Genomic DNA, 14,694 nt, shown 5'->3' with positions numbered 1-14,694 from the left:
GATCCCAATTTATTAATTTTAATACAATTAGATTATCACATGGTGTTTTCAATTTACTCCCAACAATACTAGAACTTACTAAGAGTACTTCACTTCTATGCATTACATTCTCCTGGTCTAACATGTTTCTTTTCAACTGGCCTTAAATAGCAATTGAGGTACACTTCAGATTGCTACATTAAACTTTCCTGATGAATCCAAAGGAATTCACTGTGCTATGGTATTATTTTTGGTACTTATTATACAACCTATTTCCCTTACCTAGCAAGATTTTCAAGGCATAATTAACGCTGCCTCAGTGCAAGGGTACAAGAATACTAATGAAGACACCTATGTTTAGTTCTGCATGGCCACAGCTATATTTTAGTAACTTGCCAAACCATATCTTTAATATCTTAATTAGGAACTGAATATATCATGAGAGTGTTTGCAGACAGACGGTTCTCCACATGATCAATCAAGAGAAATTTTGGCAGCTATGCCAAAGGTCCTTCTCTCCTTCACAGATAAATAGAAGAATAAGGATTATGAACACTACCACCTGTGAAATCACGGTTACTGCATAACAAAAATCTTATCTTCTATATAGGGTATTTTATCTTATATCTTATAGCCCATCATTCTGCCCAACTAGGACACTTATTGCTAGCATTATAATATATCAAATCTTTATTTCAATCATACACCAACAAAGTGAAGATAAATACAGCGAGAATTCTGGCCCTTCCAATAATATTAATAATCAAATCAATGAGATATAAAATATTGTAGATATTTACATAACAAACCTAAAAGTAGGCATTAATAAGACAATGCTAGGACAATATAACATTGAAATATATATACTGGCATTCTAATAAGTATCAATACTAAAACAATAAAAACTATGAACGGAGATGAGCACCAGCCCCTAGAGTCGGAAACGACTAGCACGCATGTGCGGGGAAACCTTTACCTTTTTAACCTGAAAAAATAAAACAATATAAGAAAGTAACAAAACAATACTACAAATATGGAAAAACAGAGGTCCTCTCCTCTACTGGTTCTTGCTAATGGTAAATTCTTGATGGATTTTTTCATACTGCAACTTTCAATAGGATGACTTCATATGTGGTGAACAAATTATATTCCAAAAATAACAAATAGACAGGGGATTTATCTATGCAACCTGGCAATCTTCCAAGTACAGTACTGAGGAAATAAGAGCACTTTGAATGTCTCTATCAAATGAACATTAAAGAACAAAGTCATTTAAAATATACAAACTTTCTACAGTTTCTCTGCAAAAACAGCAAAGGGGGAGCATTACAACATGCCTAAAGTAAAAGCTTTTCCATGTTTTGGGAATTCTGGTTGCATAAGATACATCAGAAATATTACTATATTTTTGCACAGATCACCAAAAGGGTGTAGTAGCCAAACCTAAATCAGCTTTGGATATAGAGTGAAAGGCTGTTTTTTGCCAAGAACAGAACTTTATTTATTTGTGAAACCGTTAGAATAAGTTTGGGGGGGAAATAGCTGCACCTTGTGGACTATAATTAGGCCTCAACTTCATTCATTGGTTTCAGTCTCATCTTAAAAGTGAATATAATGAAAGTGAAGCTTGTTACTGTGAGATTAATCTTGTCTGATTAAAACGAGCTGGGACTAAAATAGGCACTAAATGCATAAGCGAGAATTTGGCAGACTGAAGCCATCCATATATCTCGGCCAATTAATTCTAGAAATTGCCCAAAGCATTTGGAGGTCACCTAATAGCTCATCACAGATTTAAATGCATATTCAATGAAAAATGAATATTTTTTTAAAATCATCCATAATTATTTTTTTAAGTGAAGAATCAAATTGTACATCATTTAAGTCTTTTACTGATTCCACATGCTTCTACAGAAGAAATATTTGCACAACAAAAATATATAGTTTTTAAAAATCTATGCTCTTTTTTTGAGAGTAATTTCTAGTTCAGCAATCACTCATGTATTTCCCCATGAAAAATTGTAAGCATAGCTTACTCTTGAATTGCACCATCTCACCTGGTTTACTTCCATTTGGCTTATATTGCACTTCCTCAACGCAATCTGCAGGAAACCATCCCACATGTCCTCGGGTACTGCCTTCCCAGAATCCACCCTCGCCGATGCTCAAAACTAGAAGTAAAATAGGAAAATACCATTCAGTTTTTGTTGTTTAATGTACAAGTTTAAATAATAACTCCCAAACTTAAATAGGTAGGTTGTGATTAATGAAACTTCAAATAGTGCAATATTCTATTTATTGCAAATTATAAATTGATATTTGGTTATGCTTAATATAAGTTCAAATTCTTTATTGCTAGACTGCATTGAATTAGCATATGTGCAGTTGCCCTTGTGGTTTTAGACACTAATTGTCATGTGAGAAAAATGGGGAAAGGAAGGGTCCATTTGAGGTAAGCTCAAAAAAGAAGAATCTCATTTTGAAGAATGGTAATAGAATACAAGAGATAGCAGGTACGGTCTGGATGGGGGCTTATCTCCAGCTTGTCCTTTGTTCATTTAATTTACTTATTTTAAATATTTATGTGATCTATAGATTTTATGGCAGGTCATAATCTATTAGAATGCTATAAAAAGGTAAAGGTTCCCCCGCACATGCATGCTAGTCATTTCCAACTCTAGGGGCCGGTGCTCATCTCCATTTCAAAGCCGAAGAGCCAGCGCTTGTCCGAGGACGTCTCCGTGGTCATGTGGCCGGCATGACTAGATGCCAAAGGCACACGGAACGCTGTTACCTTCCCACTGTAGTGGTCCCTATTTTTCTACTTGCATTTTTACGTGCTTTCGAACTGCTAGGTTGGCAGAAGCTGGGATGAGTAACAGGCGCTCACTCTGCTACGCAGCACTCGGGATTCGACCCGCCAAACTGCCGATCTTCTGATCGACAAGCTCAGCGTCCTAACCCACTGAGCCACTGCGTCCCTAGAATGCTATAAAAATCACTAAAATCACATAAAGTTAACTGCAGGATACGGTAGATAGCAATCTTGCTAGCACATCCTGAATTATGTGATAAAGAGTTTTTTGTCAATGTAAGCTTACTTTTAAGAATTATACTTATTTTTTGTTTTTATTTTGCTTTCTATAATTACTCTATGCTTTACGTAAATTTTAAATTTTTAAAAAATTTTATTGTTATATTTCATTAATAAACATATAAAAATTACGTTTAAATTTTTCCATTGCCTATTTCTGTAGCACTGGAATTAATTACCCTATTTTCCATAGAAACAACACCCTAAACAGCGCAGATTCAAATAATACAACCATTATTTGAATGGTTGTCATCAGCACTAATTGAGATAAACCTATAATAATTTTTGCAAGGACACATCAGGAATTAACTTATAGAAATGATTTTATGCCGAAATATGAATAAAAATGCAATATAATTGTAGCGGAGTTGGGGTGAGAATGGGGCCAGCTGAGGGGCTTTGCAGGAGCCCTGCCAATTAGGCAGGAAGATGAGGAGATCCAGCAGCTGCCATGGGTCTCATGGCAAGGAGTGGCTCAGAGGAGGGAAGAAAAAGGAGGAAGCCGATAGAAGGAAGAGAGAAGGCTTGGTGGAGCTTGCTGTTCTGAGCCAGCTGATCAAACAGAGAGTAAGAAGCTGCTTTTTTTGCTTTGTTACAAGCGGGACGAAAGGGGGAGGGATAGAGAGAGTGAGAGTAATTGCTGGAGCTGTTTGCTTGAAGCAGGCCAGGCAGGGAGGGATAGATGGTGAGAGTAGTTGCTGTAGCCATTTGCGAGGAGAGAGAGAGAGAGAGAGAGAGAGAGGTTGGAACTGCTTGCTTGAAGCAGGCCAGGCAGAGAGAGAGAAAGACAGAGAGAGTAATGGGTGGGGAAAGGTGAAGTTTTATTGTTTCTTTCTCTTTCCTTGCGGACAGGCCAGACAAAGAGAGGAAGAGAGGGTAGTTTGGACAGTTTTAATTCCTTTCCCTTGTTGGAGTAAATTAGGCAGAGGGAGAGTTAGAGAACAGTTTGACATACACCTTTTAGTGGGAGGTAAGGGGTTTTTTTCTTTATAGGATCAGCTGGGGAGATAAAAAGGGATTACATGGAGTGAGGTCAGAGAGGGGCGAGGAGAGTGGACAAGGGAGGCCTCTACCAGTGCGAGAGATTGGTTGCCATTGTTCTAGACAAGTTTTTGTCATCAAAGACAAATTAACATTGTCCTGGGCAAGTTTTTGGCACCAGAGACTGGCTGTCATTGTTTTAGGCAAGTTGCTGTCACCAGAGACTAACTGCCATCATTCTGGGCAAGTTGTTGCCACCAGAGACTAGCTACCATTGCTTTAGACAAGTTGTCATCACCAAAGTCTGATCGCCATTGTTTTAGGCAAGTTGCTGTCACCAGAGACTGGCCGCCATTGTTTTAGGCAAGTTGCTGTCACCAGAGGCTGGCCGCCATCGTTCTAGGCAAGTTGCTGTCACCAGAAGCTGATTAACATCGTTCTGGGCAAGTTGTTATCATTAGAGATTGACTACCATCTTCCCTGTGAGTTCTTATTGCCTGAGATCAACCACCATCATCCCAAGTGAGTTACCATCGAGAGAGCGACCATCACCACCCCATGTGCGTGGCTGCCTCTCATGACTGAACACCACAGTGTTACGTGCCCTGTTAGGCAGAAGCGCCAACGTGAGAGACCTCTTTGGGCTGGTGGCCACTTGGAAGGGAGGTCGGGAGGGCCCGGATTTAAGTGGTCCCTACGGAGGTAGCGCTACATAATATAAGCATTTGTATACATACTGTATTAATAAAACATGTTTTGACACAGAACTAAGAAAATTAATTTAAAACGTACTTAAAAGTAAAGTAAATAATCTAATATAAAAGGTGCCTTGCATTCAAAGCATTTTTCACACAATTAGCAGAAGTTCCTTCAGTGAATCTTAAAATGGGTTATCAGGAATTCCAGAAAATGAATCTTTGAAAATTCAGTGAGGCTTCAAAGATACTGCTTCAAAGTAAGTGTTACATGAATTGCGAGTTAAGCCTTTTATAAAGTGGGTTGGAAATGATACCACTATTTTTATTTAAAGGAAAGGCACTTTTGCCAATGACTAACAGTTTTAGTTGAAAAGCCATGTTCATGCAACACACAACCCATATAGAGTACATTTTTGAATTCTATAAAAATGCTTTCACTGCTAAAGAAAAATGACAATGTTAGCACATGTTCCTAGAAGACTAAATGTGCACAGACATTACTTTTTAAATGTAGGCACTGTAAAACTGAAAGGATTCTTTTTAAAGACATTTGACAGATCTTTGTGATTGTTTCCTTGTCTTGGGTGAATCTGATTGGAATATTATAGAGCTTCTCCCTCATTCTTCCTCAGAAAAGCACATTCCCTTGCACAGAGACCTACACATTATAGTTAAGTATATTTAATTTTAATATATGTTTAATAAATCTTACATTATAATGCTGTGTGTATGTGTGTGTGTATTACACTTAGATACTTCTTACTCTCCAAAATTTCCATTTTATCGTTAATTTGTTCACATCTCCATTTGTTTTACAGAGCTTTTTTTCTTAACTTCCCCTTTCATCTCCTCTTTCATCTTTACATCTTTCATCCATTTCAAAGCATTCAGTATAGTATCCAGTGATTTAGTCAATTTAGTATCAAGTTATTCAGCTAATTTAGTGCTTTTTCTGAAGCAAATCCTGATGGTGTAATTCTTCTCTTTGCAGATTGTTCTAGCAATCTTCTCCTCCCCTCCTGTTTTTGCTGGTCTTCTGATGGTTGCCATTGTAATATTGTTATCCAAAGTGAAAGTGTCTCAATTGCAAGGGAAAGAAAAAAATGCAAAACTTTCATTTTCTTTTTTTATTATGTCTTCCTGTGCCCTTAATATTTCTGTTTCAAATGGCAATCTCTAGTTACATTCAGCATCACTGTCTGACTTATATTACCTATATCTTTTGTTTTGTAAAATGCATCAATTGACTGACTCTTTAATAGTATACAAGAATTATTCCCATAAGTCTGGTTTCTTTGTGTATTTTAATTCTAATTTCCTCCACAGCACTTTCATCACAAAATCACATTTCAAAATAATTATCCCTTTTATCTGTTTTAAACTTTGTTGTTGAGCATTTTCTCAAAAGCTTTGAAGTCTTTAAAACTCTTTCTTCCTTTTTAGTCCAGAAAGAATGTTGACCCATTATGTGGAATTCTCTTATCTTGCCAGTCAGAAAATCTCTATTTAGCTATAAATTAATTACATTTGAAAAAGGTTAAGAAACTGAGCCTTGTGTGAACCTTTTGTCCATATAGATGTCAATTCTCCCTGCTAAACCAGACAGGAAACATGACTAGGTGAACTAAATTTATTGTAATTTATTTATATTTATTGTAAGCCTACACTATATACTAATAGTGTCTTCCAAGTCTGAAGTCTCACTATTACCATCACCACCATGTTTAACCATCAGATCCATTAGGGTGGGTTCTTCCTAAGTTTTTTCTCCAACCATTAAGTTCTTGGGACTTCTCCCTTTCTTGGTTAATTGTTCCTAGGCGGCATATCATTCCCTCATTTCCCAATGTCATCCTCATCTTCCAATACATTAGGCTGCATTACAGGTGTGAACTTGATTAAAAATCTTCAACTCCCAGCAGCTCAATTCATGAGTCAATCATGAAAATCTCATTCCTTGCAGCTGTCTGGAGTACAAGTGGGCAATCTCACAATCTCTCCTTTATCTGGAAAGATGGTGGTGGTCAGAATTCACCATCTGACTTATCTCCACTGCAATTCTGTCTACACTCCTTCAGGGACATCTAGTCTGCCATAGATTCTTATCTGGAAGACCCTAACCTACTTTTCCAAGGTCCCAATTTTTACTTCCATAGGTTGTGATCATTAAAACAAATTGTCTACACAATTCTGACCTTTGTAGGTATAGAAACATCATGGCATCTTTCTCAGGTTTCTTCATTGTCATGCCACCAAGTGCTAGTCTTCAGTACCTTTCTTGATTACTAATTCATTAATTGTTGCTTATTGTTGCTAAAGGACAACAGTTATCCACCACTTCAATATATTTACTGTCAATTTTAAAGCTGGTTGTGAAGTTTACCTTTAATAATCAAGCCTCAACTATCTGTTTTTTCATCCCTTGAACTTTTCAACTGTTCATCTGAAGGTGTAAAATCTGGGCAATCAAATTATGGGAGAGGAGAGGAAACTGAGGAATATTTTGTAGAAGCCATTTGAGAAGTAGTCCAGTAGCTCACATTTATCTCACAAAATATATTTAAAGTTGTAGATTAAGCATGCAATAGCAATGGCACCTAGGCTTATATACCACTTCATAGTGCTTTACAGCCCTCTCTTAAGAGGTTTACAGAGTCAGCATTTTGTCTCCAACAATCTGGGTCCTCATTTTACTGACCTAGGAAGGATGGAAGGCTGAGTCAACCTTGAGCCAGTGACAATCGAACTGCTGGCAGTCGGCAGAATTAGCATGCAATACTGGATTCTAACCACTGCAGTACCATGGCATAAGTTGGTTTGTATTGATAATATTGTTAATTTAACATAGCAATGTAGTAAGAAAAAAGCAATAAAAGTTAAGTTGTAGCAATGTCTGAATTAGACATTGTCTAAGACTCCACCTTGATCACTGGCATTGCTTTGGTGGAAAAAACACCCCCACCAAATATCAAATTTATTTTTATCAGCTGTGGATTTCTTTGTGTCATGAGTGTTAGACAGAAATGATGTCACTGGGCATGACTAATGGCTCAAAATAACAGATATATTTAACTAGATTACCCAATAGTTTATTAATGCAGTAATTTGTATGTATTTTTAAATCTTTACCCAAACTTGACCCAGTTTCAGCTTTCTTGGAACAATGTTACCCTCCAAATCTTTTGATGCATGATTTAAGCTTGTCCAGCCTTGTATTTCCAGATATGTTAAACTACAACTGCACAAATTAGAATTCAGGATAATAAATGGATATTAATTAGCACGGTCCTGCTCTGACCTGGCCCCATTAATTTCCAATATGGTATCTTGTAATAGCATTGAGAATATGATACACTGGGAGATGGAAAACTGTGAGACAAGAAAATAGGAAACTACCTCATTGGCACAGTGTAGGAACACAATAGGAGAAAGTGCTACTTACCCCAAATGTCAATGCCACAGAATACTCATATCCATCATCAATTCCTTTATTCATGTTCTATAACTTTTTTTTCAAAGAATGCTTATAGGTATTACTTTTTTGTAGTTCACTGCGACTGCTGGTTTTAGAATATTGGTACAGATGGAACAGAGTACAATTGGATGTTTTGCTCAGAAGTTCCTGGCCTCCATGACAACCATCTTTCTCTTCCAGGTAATTTCTGGCCTGACACATCCAAGCAGCAGGCTACATGCTGGGCCTTGTTTTTGCCTAGGAATAGCTGTGTTCTTACTTGGACATGGAAGGTATTACATCCATCCAGCACTTTGTTCTAGTCAGATCAGTTCCTGGCTCCAACAATAACAACAACTGCCAACTGAATGAACTGGCAGATGGTTCCACTGCGTACCTGGTCAAGTCCTAGTTGCAGGGAGATCCCTCTTTGATTGCCTTTGGAGCTCTTCCAGACAATATTTGGAGAGTAAGCTGACAGTGTATGGATTTTTATATATACATTGCTCTATTTTTACTTTGAATTTAATTATTTTGCTGTTTCTTACGGTTAACTGATAAAAGTCCCTGTGAATTAGGACACTATATAAATTTAATAAACAAATTTTAACAATAAACTAAACAAATCTCAAACAGTGCATTATTTATTGAAAATGTCCTAATCCTGACACTTTGCAGGCTTCTTGCCTTGCCTCACCTGTTTATATAAACTGCTGAAATAGATATAAACACATAAACAAATACATGTATAAATGTATACATATCTATACATCCATATTTTAGTGGATCCTCTTTTAAATAGGTATTGCTAATATTATGAAATATTATGGTTTCTTAGGTAGACACACAGTATGTTACACATGATTTTAGTCACTATTTCCCACAAAAATGGATTAAATTTCATTTAATTATATCAGGCTTAAAACACTACAGAAGTTTTAGGTGATTTCCAATAACAGCAGGACAATCTGTTTAAATCAAACAATGGTAAAGTGATCTATCTTTTGAATTAATAAACCGGGTTCCAACTCTATGGCAATACAAAACTGCAATTTTCCCTCATTCTGGAACGTGCTGATGCTTGGACCGCCAAAGATATTCTCTCACGTCCTAGATAGGATTTCAACCTATCTAAGACAGGAAACAGAATTTATGTATATACTATAAACACTTAACAGAAAGTGATAAAAGAATATACGTTTGCATGGAATAAAAGAAGGCAATAGAAAACTAATTCTGCACTGTTGCCAAGAAAACTACATGGAAATGTCAGTGAAGACATCAGAATTCAAACTTGACTTTAAGAAGACTATTTTTAGTCTATTACTATACACAGCTAGGAATATATAATGAAGCAGATTAAGTACATGCTCATACCACAGGGCAAGTGCAGAGGTAGAAGAGGCAAAGGGCAACATTTGCACAACTCAGCATGCAAGGACAAACCAGTTTCACACCTTATACAAGAGCTGCATAACAATTATATTTATAGATTGTATCACTGGATATCATCTCTATTAAAAATTGTAGAATATGTAGAGTTGTATATTAATCAGCAAAAAAGGCAGCCATGCAGGCAGTCACACCAGCGAAGAGGTACATCATCATATGAAGATATCTAACAGGACTGCATCTAAGGGAGTATAGTGGTTTATGAAGCTATAACAGCAGAGAGATGGATAAGGTCTGAAGACCAGACAAAGGATCTTTAGCTAAGGTTCTTAACTTTAAACTTAAGATTTATCTGAATGATTTTAGTAAAAAAAAATGCAGCATTTACATGGGGACCTCCCACCTCTTTCTTTTCACTGCAGGTTTTTTATATATATAATGGCTGGAAAATCTCTTTAAGATTAATGTACCATTGCTCAGGGAATGGTAGGTGGAGTATGAATTTGCCACCATCAGCTTTCTGATATCAGAGCAAATTATGTGTTGGGTACAACAGGCAGTCACTATGAGTAGTGAAGCCAAAACCCTAGTTAAAGTTTTATCATCATATCCTTGAGAAAAGAATGAAAACCTTGTGTTCACTACGATTGTTTCCCATGTCTTTTTCTTAGTGCCAGGAATTATAGGGGGGGGGGGGAGAAAGGGTCGTAGGAGCAACACTGTGCTGTGCTTTTCATTCTTTCCCCATTTTTCCAAATCTGGTGATTTATTAGAATGCAATTCTCATCATACATCCATAATGTTATCCATGATAGTTGTGGACTGACATACTAGTGCAACATACAGTATATGAAGGATGACAGATGGAGAAGATTATATTAGCTACTACTGGTTCTTTGGGAATCAGTGATGCTTTTCTAGGATTGTGATTACTAAGTGAGAAAGCATATTGTTCAGCTTGCTCTTCCGGCAACAAATGGAAACCATGATGGCCTGAGCACAGTTTTGTGTTATGTTGGTTATAACAGAACATATTAGTTAATCCATCTGTTAGCAAGCAGCTTCAAGCAAATCTTTCTTTATTAATATGGGTCCTGCCCCTCTATCTGCTACTATAATTATTAAAGTAAATGCTAATAACTACAGTAATAAATAGATGGGCAAGGTGGTCTATCTTTCCATCTATCTATCTATCTATCTATCTATCTATCTATCTATCTATCTATCTATCTAATTTTTATGGCTGCCCTTCTCACAAGAAATGACTCTGGGCAGCATACCATTATTCAAGTCTATACAGTAAATGTTTACTCAACAATGCTGTTCTTTGTGCCACTTTGAATATCTTCTCCTTTGCAAACACCTCTCTGCCCTCAATATTTCAAGGGTGTTTTCTTATCAAGAAAATATTTGGTTAAAAGAAACCTAGGTCAATGGATAGGTTGATTCAGCATTAAGGACAGCTCTTGAATATTCATACTTAATTAGCAGTTTATATAATTTTCACAAAAATGGAAAATTATGGCCTATTTGTGGACTAGTCTTTTCATCAGCATGACTAAGATCCCTTAATGTAAATATTAACAATCATGAGCAACTATATTATTTTGAAAAGTAAATAACATGGTATATATCATTTATCTCCTAATTCTACACTGTAAACACATGGAAATAGATAAAACTGCTAATATAACACTTATATCCCAAACTGATAGTTGTAATAAGGGTCTGGAGAAGAAAGGTTAGGTGGTTCCAAGTATGTTAAGCCTGAAGATGCAAAGACTGAGGTGAGACACAATATCTGCCTTCATGCATTATTAAAAGCAGAAGGCGGAACAAAATTATTCAGAAATTTAGAAAAAACAGTATGAGAAACCACAGGATGAAATTACAAGGAAACAGATTTTGGTTGAACAGCAACAAAAAAAGTCTTTTTACAACAAGAGCTGTACAATGATGGAACAGACTTCCATCTAGATGATAGCCTCAAAATCCAGATGGATCTCAACAGACTTGAACATTGGGCCCTATCTAACAAAATGAAATTCAATGTAGAGAAAAGTAGTCTTACATTTAGCCAAGAAAAACCAAACGTAGACATACAGATTAGGTGAAAGCTGGCTTAATAGCAGTAACTGTGAGAGGGATCTTGGAGTCCTAATTAAATATGAGCCAGCAATGTGCAGCAGTAGCCAAACAAACAAATGCAATCCTATATTGCATTAAGAGAGGGATTAAATCAAGATCACATGAGCTACTATGGCAGTACCACCTACAATACTTCATCGAGTTTTGGTCACCACACTATAAAAAAGATGTTAAGATGCTAGAAAGAATGCAGAGAAGAGCAACAAAATTGATTAGGGGCCTGGAGGCTAAAACATATGAAGAATGGTTACAAGAACTGGACATGGCTAATCTGGTGAAGAGAAGGACCAGAGTGACACAATAGCAGCGTTCCAATATTTGAGGACTGTCACAGAGAAGAGGGGGACAATCTATTTTTCAAAGCACCTGAAGGCTAGACAAGGAACAATGGATGGAAACTGATCAAGGAGAGATTTAACCTAGAGATAAGGAGGAATTTTCTGACAGTGAAAACAATTAACCAATGGAACAGCTTGCCTTCAGAAGTCGTGGTTGCTTCATCACGGGAGGTTTTCAAGAAGAGACTGGACAGCCACTTGTCAGAAATGGTATAGGGTCTCCTGCTTGGGTTGGACTAGATGACCTACAAGGTCCCTTCCAACTCTGTTATTATTCTATTCTAAGACTTCTCTAAGACATGTTGGACTATCATTTGATGGAAGCCAGAGGACAGAGACGCTGTAATAGTGGATTATTGCAGTGGGAAAAGGATTGGATCATAAGGACCTGTCCAAACCTTATGTGATTTTTACAGTTTAATGGCTTGAATTATTTATTTAGTCTCACTTGATAAAGCTCTGAAGCTGTCAACCAAGTCTTGATGAAATTAGTCCTTGCTCCAGCAGCAGTTTTTGCAGCAGTTTTTATCTTTAATTGATTGAGCTAATTTTCTACCATTTGTTACCATTTTTACCTCAGGTTTTTCCTTTTGTTTTACAGCCATATTGTATTTCTTCTGCTTGAGTATTGCCTCTTGCAGATGCTGCACATTATTATACCAGAAGGTCATGCAGGCTTTGATCAATTTAACCTTGGCTGCAATGTATTCAGGATCAAGCCAGAAATTTGATTTTTTTACTTCTGGTATTGCTTGTTTTATCCATTAACAGTTCTAGGATGATGCTGATCTTTTGTGGAAAAATAGTATTTCTGTCTTATCCTTTGCAGGTCAAATAGGCTGTTTAAGTGGGAATCTACAGCAAACTAAAAGAATGGGCAGTAATTTGCTCACTCTTGCTGCTGCTTTCCAAGACTATCTCATAATGTATGGATATATTTTGCCTAGATACAAGATAATTTTGCAATAAGAGAGGAGTGATCACTATTAGGATAAAATCAATTTCAACATCAATAATTAAGTGTAGTAATTTTGGAGATCTTATCTTACAATCATGCCTACTCCTTGAAGACAGGACAAGAAAACATCAACTGTCTTTTATCTGCCCATTTACTTAGTAACCGTAAGCTAAAAATCCAGAGTTCTGGAATAGCATTCTGTGGGGACTGTTGCCTGCTTCAAAAAATTATACATGACTATCCAAGATTTTTTGAACAGAAAAGAAACTGACCTTTTACCCTGTCGCCTTTGTGCAAATGAATTTCCCCTTCTCCTTGAGGTTGATATGGCTTCACAACAATAAATAGTCTTCCAGGTACAGCACTATACAGTTTGCGTTTTTGACCCTGATAATCCAAAGCAGATATAATGTCCTTGTTGGCACTGGGATTATAATTGGCACTGAAAGACAGCAGAATAGAATGGTTGTATTTCATTCTTTAATTTTCTTATAACATATTTATCTTTTAAACAAATCTTTGTTCCCAACAGAATAGCATAAAATCATGCAGCATTATCTGCTACCTATCTAGCAGCTTAGACAATTTTTTAAAAAACTTCAGATAGATTTTTAAGGAGAAAAGGTTGGTTAATTGCAGTATTTTTTGCACTGAATGCGCCATGGATTTCTGATACATTGGCTTTCTTATGTGACATTTACTGTACTTAAAGCAGCTACACTGATCTGCTTTCCTCCTCTCCTTCAAATGGAAGGGAAGTATGTTCCTTAAAAATTGCTGCTCCCTGCAGCCAATCTTTTGCCACATTTCAAGAATTACACTGGTAGTATTGCTGCCTGCATAAAAAAAAACAATGGGGTGCGGGGAGCTATCAGTTATTTTGGGTGCTCACTGTATGAAAGGATATTTCTTGTTGCTGCTTTCCAGCCCACTTTCTGACTGGATAAAGCAGCAGGCAACGTCATTTCCTGCTACAAGCAGCATGTGCAGAATCTCCACCAATGTCCTTCTTTCTTCCTTTTAATTCAATACTTGCATTGGGAGAGAAAGTTGCCTGTTGCTAACTCAAGTGCCTTTCTCTGCTGACATAATTCTTTTCTTCTTCATTTCCTTCCCTCAATTTACCCATTCCTGTTAAAAGAACTACATCCCCTTTTACAACAAAGCCACATCCATCATTTTGAAATTTCTTGATTAGCTTAACAAAATTAACAGAGTTGGAAGGGACCTTGGAGGTCTTCTAGTGCAACCCACTGCTCAGGCTTGATACAAGCCATTCTATTTATGGTCAATATTCCACAAAATGGGTAAAGCATAAATAACTCCTCCCCCACCCCCCCAAAAAAACCAGGCTGGTCAATGAAACATGCAGCCCTTCTGGCAGCCAAAGCAAAACAGTTCATGGGAAGTCCAGAACCTCCCAATCAAACAAAAGGATGTGGTGCAACAGTTGGCCAATTGGATCCCTGCAGTCCACTCACTTTGAAGGCTCTTCCTTCATGCACGCTAGAATATTGCATTTTCTTTTAATGCTGGGCTATCTTTTTCTGTTTACATACCAGGCTGACACAGAGATGGATGCTGTGCTGTGAGCATATGTCCTCCGAATATGCTAATGGCTATCCTGGAACTGGAGTAATGAGGCTGCATAG

General features: G+C 37.0%; 1 protein-coding gene across 3 annotated transcripts in view; it reads right to left on the bottom strand.

Annotated features, from left to right (window-relative positions):
- SHANK2 (SH3 and multiple ankyrin repeat domains 2) overlaps positions 1–14,694 on the bottom strand; it is a 407,794-nt gene that overhangs the window by 235,439 nt on the left and 157,661 nt on the right. For all 3 annotated transcript variants that reach the window (XM_081341780.1, XM_081341781.1, XM_081341782.1), the window contains exons 12-13: positions 13,315–13,484; positions 2,037–2,150 (exon numbers count right to left, since the gene is read on the bottom strand). In XM_081341780.1, coding sequence (XP_081197906.1) covers positions 2,037–2,150; positions 13,315–13,484 — 284 coding nt within the window. The remainder of the gene's footprint in view (positions 1–2,036; positions 2,151–13,314; positions 13,485–14,694) is intronic.

The sequence above is a fragment of the Vipera berus genome (genome assembly GCF_964194415.1).
Source record: "Vipera berus genome assembly, chromosome: 1".
Classification (NCBI taxonomy): domain Eukaryota; kingdom Metazoa; phylum Chordata; class Lepidosauria; order Squamata; family Viperidae; genus Vipera; species Vipera berus.
Note: the sequence above shows the minus strand (reverse complement) of the source record. Positions and strands in the feature narration are given on the sequence as shown.